At 40.5% G+C, this 10153-nt stretch overlaps 1 protein-coding gene across 1 annotated transcript; it reads right to left on the bottom strand.

The window, feature by feature from the left end:
• Positions 1-580: 580 nt before the first annotated feature.
• On the bottom strand, positions 581-9788 carry NUP43 (nucleoporin 43). The gene is made up of 8 exons (XM_048936184.1): positions 9593-9788; positions 9361-9483; positions 9071-9148; positions 8153-8330; positions 5063-5198; positions 4085-4236; positions 2360-2482; positions 581-1732 (listed from the first exon to the last, which is right to left on the bottom strand). Exons 1-8 carry the CDS (start codon positions 9710-9712, stop codon positions 1518-1520), a joined length of 1125 nt encoding a protein of 374 aa, XP_048792141.1. The 5' UTR covers positions 9713-9788; the 3' UTR covers positions 581-1517.
• Between the last annotated feature and the right edge of the window lie 365 nt (positions 9789-10153).

Genomic DNA, 10153 nt, shown 5'->3' with positions numbered 1-10153 from the left:
CGCTCGTTCCCTCCGCCACGGCCCGCCGCCGCCGCCACGGAGCTCTCAGTTCGGCGCCGCCATTTTGTCGGTGTCTCCGCCGCGGAGGGCTTCCCGGATATGGGCAGCTCCCGGCCGCCCTTGCGCGCCCGGCGCTCCCCCCGCTCCCTCGGCCCGGGCGGGGAAGGGAAGGCGAGGCGAGGCGAGGCGGGGCCCGGCCCGGCCCCTGCCGCGGGCTGCCCGATGGTTGGCCCCGGGGGCTGCACTTCTCGGCAGTACGCTGCGCACAACTCGGGAAGAAAAATTGAAGACCAACAGCCCTCTTGGCAACAAGCCCCGCTGTCCAACGGGGTGCACAAGAAATTCAGATCAGCACATTCTTACAACGGTACGTCGAGTGCCTCTGCAGACAACTTGAAAGTAACATAAAGCTCGTTTGATGGACAACGTCTCTTAACACCCGGTCACATCGTCTGCTGCTGCCCCAATACTCGCACTGCCCTCCATAACCCAGATCCCACTCAGAATCGATACTTATTTACCTTCCTGAGCAGATGGCTACAGGTACATCTATTTGAACTAATGTACAAAGTCACACCACTGTCCTTCTGTAGAATATTTATTAAAAAGAGAAACTGTTCTCTGCAGCAAAAGGGAGGAATGACATTATTCATAAAATCAACCTTCCAAAGATTACAAAAGACCAGATGTGGAAGGTTGGTTGACAGGACAAGTCCAAAGTTGAGTAAGTCTCAGTCTCACACCCAAAAACACAGCCAACAAGTCTCTCACTTCTTGAATCATATAACTACATAAACAGTCTTCTGTTGAGAATAACTGACAGCTTATAATGATCAAGTTTTAACATGAGACATTTTAACATTTGGGTTTTAATATCCATGACAAAGCTGTAAGTAACCTGAAATAATGCTCTTAAAATGTTAAGATTCTGACAGGACCTTTCATATTTCAGAGCTCTAACAGCTTTCCTCTCTTGTTCTCAAGGCCTAGGATAAAAAGTTATGTTCCCAAAACACATTAAAAAAACCCTCAGATTAAAAAAAATCTTATCTGTCTCAAATGACATAAAAAGAATTCCAAAGAAACCCATAGTTTGGCCTTGAATTAATACTTGAAAAAAAAAAAAAAAGTCTCAATGTTTAAAAAAAAAAAAAAAAAAAAAAAAAAAGCAGTTTGTGTTGCCTTTACTTCACCTTGGGTGTATTATGGAAATAATTTTACAACGTGTATTTTTGCCCTAGCAACTACCATGTCTGCTTAGCAAAAACAGGCATCAGGGAAGAAATCAGAGCAAGCTGACATGTAAATGTACTTGGCTACTCATGCTGAAGCATCAGTAATGAGTGAGAGCTTTCAGAATCTGGGATAACTTGTATTCCTTCTGCAATGGCAGGCCAACTGAAAGCCTCTCCTCCACATGCTGATAACACTCAGCGTAGTTAAGAAGTCAAATCAAACGGACAACATTTCTCTGTAGTTAAAGGTGATCAGCACTTCAAAGGGATACTGGAAGAAGTTCATGCAAAAAGTTGTCTGTTGACATAAATAGCCTCTGCATCAGTACCGTACACTAGACATGGTCCCAAAACATCTAAAGTATTCACAGACAAAGTCTGATTCGGAATTAGGTTGGTGATTTCCATTCGGTCCTTGGTTGGATCGTTGCTTAGCCAGGCACTTACTACAGACTGGTTAATGGTGCTGTGGGAAATATAGGCAGTACTTCTTCCTCCTAGAAGAAAAAGAACAAGGAAGATAGGGAAATCAGTTTATAAAAAAGGGGAACATTTCTCTACTGTTTATAATTTGAAGTTACAAACAATCAAGCAGTCTTTATGATCGTGATGTGATGTGAAACCTTTCTATTAAGTCAGTATCATATGATCAATTAAAATCCTGCACAACATGAAGAGATCGTTTCATTCAGGAACAATCTAGTTATGACTTTGATAAGTTTACGTATGAGCAAATTCACAATTCCACTATCTTAATAACTTACCATTTATTTTGGTATTATAAAGTGTTGCACATCTCCCTCAGAGACTAAGGTCATTTAGCCTGCCTTCATGTCTTTTCTGTGCATGTATGAGTTTTAACTGGGCTTGAAATACCAGATGTGCCTCTTTATGTACAGGACAGAGTATGGCAAGGACAAATTAAAAACAGAAGAACCCCACTCAAGTGCTTGCTTTTAAGCAGTTTTTCTGAAGCCTATCAGTCTTTTCTTTCTAAGAACATAAAACATTTTAATTTTCTGAATTAGGACTGTATTATAATTGGATTATATAAATAAGCACAATGGCTTTAATTATGCTGCCATCTGACAAATTAAATGCAATCTAACTTCAGACATTCTTACCTTGATGAAGAAAAGATGGTTTTTCAGATACGTCTGTGGAAGTATCCCAGTGCCAAAGAGATCCATCTTCAGAACATGTAAATAAGTGATCGGGGTTGGAGGGGTGGAAGTGAACTTCCCACACTACAAATATTAAAAACCAAAAAAGAAAAAGAAACCTTACTTTAAAAGTATAATCATGCTCCTAAATATTTTACATTGCAGTGATCCTAAAAGCAGTTCGGTTCCTCCATTACTGAAATCCAACTAGTGATTATGACACCCTAAGAGCTCACTTTTTTCTTAAAATATCTGAAGTATTATTAATGAAAGGAGACAAATAGCTTTCCAACTGTAAATCAGGATGGCTTCTTTCAGTAACGATAGTGCTATGGATAATAAAGTCACCACAATTTCCAGCCATTTCAAATGTAAGTATTTCACTTATCCATCCAGTCTGGAAGAGCACTACGTGCCTCAAAGGCCAGTGTGGTCCTACTGTTGCCACAGCACTGTAGGATATATCATTTAGTACAGTGTTTGCACAAATAAAAAGGAGTGTACTTAATAGTAAACATACATCAGTGGGAGCACCATTATTTAGCTTGGCCATATGCAGAATGGAGTCACTCAGCAAGAGCCTCCTACAGGTTTGCTTGTGAGAAGGGTGGTGAGAAAGAGCTGTCAGCTCCAGTAAATGAAAAGAGAACTTCAACTAAACAGAGGAATGCTACTGCTTTCCAAGAAGGAAACACTTTAAAAAAACAAAAAAAAAACCAAAAAAAACTTTATGGACCAATAAAGACAGCCTGGATCCTCAGGGTCTGGAAAAGAACAAAACCATTTCAAAAATATCAGATACAAAGCTCAATGTCTTCTTGTTAAATATGACATGGACATGCACTCAGGCTCCCACCAAAAGCTTCCATTCTCAACTGGTGTGGTGAGTAGGCGGGAAGAAAGCCTCCAAACCCCACCTTTAGTTATTACTACAGTTTTCCCTTCAAAGGAGAGAAAAAAGAAAGAAATCAAATGCCCCATATTCAATACTATGCATGCCGCTAGAGGTTACAATCTTCTCTAAATTCAGGCATTCTGAATAATTTCTTATGCCACCTTCTCTACTATCAGTTTAAATCTGCACACAACACATACACCCCTTCCCAGCATGCACGTTATTCAATTGTGTCTAAATACCACAACTGAGAAAAATATTTGACAGTAAAACTTAACTCAAAGCTTATTTCTTAATCCTTAAATAAAATTACAGCAGTAAAGATGTTCAGCACAAAATGAATTACTATTATTCATATTAAATAAAAGTGAGCCATTTCAGCACTGTGAAATCACCAAATGCATGTGTACTATCTTCATTTCTCCCTCCTTTATGTTTTTAAGTTTATTCCCACCTTGCTGCTTTATGCTGTATACTGCAGCATCGGTTTCTATAAGTAGAAACTATTAATATACCCACTTCATAAGAAATTATTTTCTGCTTAAATGTCTCTAATGGCTAACAAAGAACTGCTTACTAATTCTAGTTTTAATTTAAACAGAGTTGCCTTTTAGATGAGAACAATTTCATATGCAGAGAGGAAACAACAAAACCAATTGGATAAAGGCACTTTATGTAGCAAATACGATTGATTGCTTTCTACTCCTGCTAAACATATCCAAGTTTTTTACCCAGGATTTACAGAACCTTTTTCTAAAACACCTTCTCTCTTCCTTAACTTGGATACTCACTTTCTGCTTCATGAGCATTTAGCAGGGACACTGGCATAGTACCCTGCCTGATGTCCCAGATACTCAGCATCCCATCCTGGCCCCCTGTGGCCACAATGTGTTGCTGACTGGGGTGTCTGTCCACACAGTGCAGTGGAACTCTGTCACCCGTCCTGTAAAAGAGAAGAAAAATAAATATATACATCAATCCTTCATTCAATTTACATTTTCTCTTACACTGGATGAATGTCGACCAACAGGGCAACTGTATCAACTGCAGCCACATGACACCTAACGGAGTTAAGACCTATAGTAGTAACAGGCTGCTAGGGCTGGAGAGGCAGCAAGTTCTGGCCCTTGGGCATACAGGCACCTACACAACATGCAACAGCTTTACAAGAGTGTACAAAAATTTCAAATATACCTACAAGAAGGTTACTCTGATATTCAAGTTATAATTACAGTTGCAACATATACAGCCAATTACAGAGGGAGATCTGAGTTACAGGGAAGATGAGGCACTGATCAGGTACCAAACCCTAAGCCTATTAATGGCAACAGGAACTATTCCACAAACAACAGGGTATGAATCTAGCTCTGTGGTTGCTTTCTCACAATATCTTAAAAGGCATAAAGTTATCATTCAGAAACATTTCAAATGTCAGCAATTTTTTTACAGACCTTTTGGGAAAAAAACCATGTATAATTAATCAGCTAAATAGGAAGAAGTGCTTTGCTTTTCTCTTAAAGAACAAATGTGCAGATACAATAGTCTTTCAGAGTTAGATCACAAAACAGACCATTACAGTGCTGACTCACAACAGTAATTAAGCAGACTCTGCTTCTGGTACTGAAATACCAAAGCAGTAGAAATATTTTGGGGAAAAAAAAGGTTATTTATCATCCCATTGCCAAGAATGTGGTGGCATCAGGAAAGACTAAAATCAGATATAAAGTAGCATGTGCTTCTCAGGAAGTAGACAAAAATTAAGGTCTTACAAAGAAAATATTTGAGCTGGCTCATTTCTTTGCTGTCTCAAGTCCCATATTTTCAACTGTCCAATTGAATTTACTGTCAAGATCTCAGTTGTGCGAAGGAAAGTCACAGCATGGAGTGTACTGCTATCCGCATTGTCTGCAAGAGAGGTTAGCAAAGCATTAAACTACAAATTCAGGTAAACCTACTGAATGTTTATCTCTATTTAATAAACACAAAACAGCTCTTCTAAAATCAGACCACATTTTCAGGGTCAGAGATGGCCCAGCGCCATGGGAAATTTTAAGTGTTGCAAGAATAACCTTGCTTCTATAGAAATATTATCTAGACAAATCTTTAAGAAACTGTATTTAATTAGATTCAGTGCTTAATGACCCACTTGCTGATGCATAAGGTTTCTTTCTGGAGTACCCAAGAAGAATCAATTTAGCCAAGCCTGTGACTTTCCTGAGAGTTTTCTTTACAAGCTCTGCATCCGCAAATGCAAGAAGGGCTATGGAATTTTTCAGGATGTTCTTTTCCTTTCTGTTTCTCCTACAAGAAACCGTAACTCTTGCTGAGAACACGAAACAGTGGTACACAGAAGCACTTATTTCAGCAATCAGTGTTTATAACACTTTCTTTAGGCATTTTCCAAAAGCAGCCATCAGTATTATACTCATCCTTAAAGACTAACAGAGACAATGCTTTGTCTGTTAATCTTAACTAATGGAAAAGCCATTTTCCAGGTCCTTTTCTACAGTGCTCCTTCTGATCACAGTTTTCTACAAATGTCAAAAACAGCTCACAGCACTGACTTGAAGCTTTAAGAGGGGCTTTAGGAGAGACTAAAACAAGCACTGCATACATTTAGCATCGCTCTGTTGTATATAAATCTTTCATCTCAATTATGATGGGGTAACATTAAGTCTACTTTGACTCCAACTTTTTAAAAATGAATTAAAATCAAAGGAGATTTCTTTGGTTGCAAAATAGGAATACCTTTCCTGGTATTGAGACAAAATTTACATTACTGCCAGGTTACAGACATTTGAGTGAAGGATTTTTTTTCTGCTTAATGTTTGAATGAAAGCTTCAGCACAGTTAGAAAAAATGCTAAATGACTGAACACTTAAGTTGTGGTGGATTTACAATTTCCTGGCAAAATAACAATAAGTGATTTAGCAATGACACATACTTTAGTCCCCAAAAGATTCCTACTTCATCTCTAACTTTTGAGATTTTTTCCACAGCAGTTGAGTATAAGCCTATCAGTTTTATATTATACTCTTAAATCCATTAAACGGTAGTAGAAATGTCAAGGTACCTCTGTATGAATATTTCACAGGGTGTGTGAATTCCATTGGTGTGTTTGAAAAAAAAAACAAAAAAAAAAGAGAGAGAGCTCAGTGCCTGGGGAACAATGAGATGTCACTGACTTGGGAATCTACACTAAGGATTGCTTACAATATTGAACTCCACCCTAGGTAACTTTGAAGCATCTTCCAAGACACCCTCTTCTCACCCACTCCAACTTTTAAAATCAGCTCTAATCAATTGATGAGTTTCTGTTAGTCCTTTCCACTTAAAGTCCAAGCAAGATCCACTTACCAGGTCATACACTTGACTGAATTATTTATGGTTCATTTATATTTCATTATTTCTGTTTCCAAAAGGATATTTCTCAGTTAATTCACATACGATTTCTTTTATGCATATACTCCTGCTGAGCTCAGTGCCTCAGTGCAATCTCAGTTTATGTTACCTCCACAATGCAAACCTTTTTACATAATTCCATCAAGTGAGCACTAAGAAAATTAATGACTTGCATCCTGCACATTATTAAATCTGAATACAATCATTTGAGCAACTGCTCAAAGAAAAATAAAGATTTGTGTAGACCTCTCCTTCTTGAGTCAGCAAAACATTCTATTTCATTAAACTTGTGCCAAAACATTCTGTTACTGCTTATAAATGAAAACTTGAAATTAAAATAAACCTTTCTAGCTGATTACTTTTTCCCTCCCAACACTGAAGAATTAGTTTTTTGCATGTTACTACTGAAACTCTGCCTTGTGCAACTTCTGTGTTTCTTCCTGTGTTCTAAAATGACTTCCTGCAGTTCTCAAGGAGCTTCAGTAAAGAACTGTATGCAATTAATAGGATTTGCCTTGTGTGCACATGTATACACATGCACACACAAGTACCCCTGTCTAGAAATCCCAGAGAGCTTCATTCCTTAATTGGCTTATCACTGTCTAAGTTCCTTCATCTGATCAATCTGAGGCAAGATTTCACTTGAGGAGAAACACAGGCAATGTGTCAAACTGAGGTTTCAGGGAGAAAGTTCCATTACCAAGAATGCTGTTACTGTGCTTCAGATCATTTCTGCTTTTAAGTTGGATTTCCACCAGTTGCTACAGACTATTCCATGAGACTAGCATGACGGAAATGCTGAGAATAAGTTTTGACACCTTCCACAGACATCTGTTTCTCTGTTAGATAAAGCTTACTCAAGGAAATATGAACCCATTTCACTAAGTGAGAGATGATGGCTGTAAGCCATGATATCTGGTAGAACAGAGGACAAATAGTAATTTCTGGCTCCTGGTGCTCCTTTCAAACATACAAATTCTTTTCCACACAAATTGATGGTTTTGAATATGGATAGCACAAGGGTTAATCTTACTACAAATAATGAATTGAAATGACAGTAGTAATTGACTCCTACTTACAAACAACGGGTGACACAATGCTTTTGGAAATGTAACCGTTTCATGCATCCTATCATAGCATCTAGCTACGATTCCAGATCAAACAGAGCTTACTGAGAATGTTAAATCTTAAAATCTCCACCAGTTAAAACACAGCTTACAAACATTTGAACTATGAATGCATACTGAAACATATCTGAAATATACTTCAAATACTTGAAGTCTGGAGGAATATAGGAATGATCTGGAAGAAATACATTCACCTGGGAATATTTAATTTAATTCTCAATTGCTTTCCTTTCTGTCACACAACAGTGCTTTGGCAAAAATGAATATTCTGTTTTATTCACCAACCAAACTGTTCCAAACCAAAACATGCTAAGCATTTACTTGGCATACCTATAGTCCTCACCGCATCCTTTTGGTCAGCTCTGAAAAGATTAATTCTACCATCTTCTCCAACAGTGACAATTTCTGGGTTGTTGCAGATGACTCCGGTACACGCTGCTCCACCACAAGCTGTGTATTGATCTACATGATAATGGGCGTTCTCCCACCGGTGACTGGCAGATAGAGTCTAAGCAGTAACCAGACATGAAATTCTGCTGGTAAATAATGATCCTGATTGAGCAAAGCTTTCAGAGCATTCACAAATATTCACACAATTGGAAAGAAGCTTCAGGAAAGCCATATTGCCTCACTGGAATAGGAATCTTCAACATAAATAAGATCCAGCGATCTGAATTTCCCTGGACCCCTGTCAGTGAGGCACTGTCAGCTCTGAACCATCTTTTTCACACGAGAGAGAACTCAGAATTAATAGTATCTATGTCTGAATGTGAAATGTCTCTCACTACACTTTTGTCTCCAATCTTTCCCTAGGATAAAGAAAAAGGAGCTGAGGCCTTTATAAAATGTAAGGTCAGATTTAGATTCTGATTAAAAAAAACTCAGTTTATCATAATTACCACATGAAGCTATTAACAGATATTAGTCTTTGTCATGCTGTTGCAAATAAATAAACGTGCAAGTTCATTCATTCCCACTCCCTGAAATTTTTTATTCTCATAAATAACCGCATATAAACTCAAGTATGTTTTTAGTGAATGGACTACTTACAACATATTAACAGAACCCAATCTGTCTGGCTCTGGAATCTGATTTATGTTGTACATGTGCAAGATGTTTTTCTCTCCTTTTCTCTTTTTCTAATATGCTTTGAACAAATTTATTCCTGAATACAGACATCTCTTGCTTTAAATCTGAGAAATCTTATGCTGAGATCCAACTGAACAGACCACAGCTGAAGGTACCTACCTGGTTGTTCTGATGATGACGGAATATAGTCACACTTCCTGTTGAGGAGGCAACAACAATTCTCTCTTGATCCAAAAACTGAAGAGATTAATAAGCATGTTATGAGTCGGTATCAACACTAAGATGATAATTCAATTCAAAGTATTCAGATGTGTCAGTAGCAGCAGTAAAACACGCACAAACCGATACCGATTGATTCTGCCATTCTTCATAACTTTCTTTTTCAAATCTCAGCTCATTATCAGCCCATTTGTCCCAGGTGACCAGCCCTTACAGAGCAGCTCCCTCACCTGCATGTCCATCACGTCACCGTCGTGCCGAATGTCACACAGCAGCTGAGGCTCTCCTTGATATTCTCCATTGAGGCCCGCGCTTCCCGCATCTCCCACAGACCAAACGGAGACGCGGTTGTCCTGCAGGGAAACAACACGCCGCTTTTACCTGGAGTTCGCGTAACGGGGCTCCCCGGCGGCTGTCCGCAGCGGCCGAGGAGCCCGAGGCGGGGGAACCGCGCCGCGCTACCTCGTTGTCCCAGGAGCCGGTTGCGAAGAGGTCGGGGTGCTGCAGCGCGGCGGCGGGCAGGGGCCGCCATCGGGCCTTGCTGATCTTTTGCGACACGAACCGCGCGCACACCTCCTCCATGGCGCCGCACGGCTCCCGCGCTGCCACGCGCCGCCTGATTGGCTGCGAGGCGACGGCAAGCGCCGAGGGACAGCGCTGGGCGCGGCGGCGGAAGCGGCCGTGCGCGATGAGAGGCGCGGCGTGGGCGGGCGTCCGCGCCCGCGGTCACAACGGTTTTTTTTTCTTCTCCAAATACTGCACGGCCCCGCGCTTATATGTCACGAGCGGACTCCCCAGGGCAGCAGTAACGGCCCCAATGCAGCGGGAGTTCAAGGAGCGTTTGCACGACACGCTCAGACATAGATAGGGCAGGAATCTGGGTGGTGCTGGGCTCTGTGATCCCTTTGGGACCCTTCCAGTGACTCTATGATCGCCAGAGCCCTCAACAACTGCTGCACACAAAGTTCAGGGGTCAGCTGTAAAGCGAGCTCCGGGCCGACTGGGCCAGGCTGTGGCCCCGGG

This window comes from Lagopus muta, chromosome 2, assembly GCF_023343835.1.
Source record: "Lagopus muta isolate bLagMut1 chromosome 2, bLagMut1 primary, whole genome shotgun sequence".
NCBI classification, from domain to species: Eukaryota; Metazoa; Chordata; class Aves; order Galliformes; family Phasianidae; genus Lagopus; species Lagopus muta.
The sequence above is the reverse complement of the archived record's forward strand: the minus strand, read 5'-3'. Positions and strand labels throughout refer to the sequence as shown.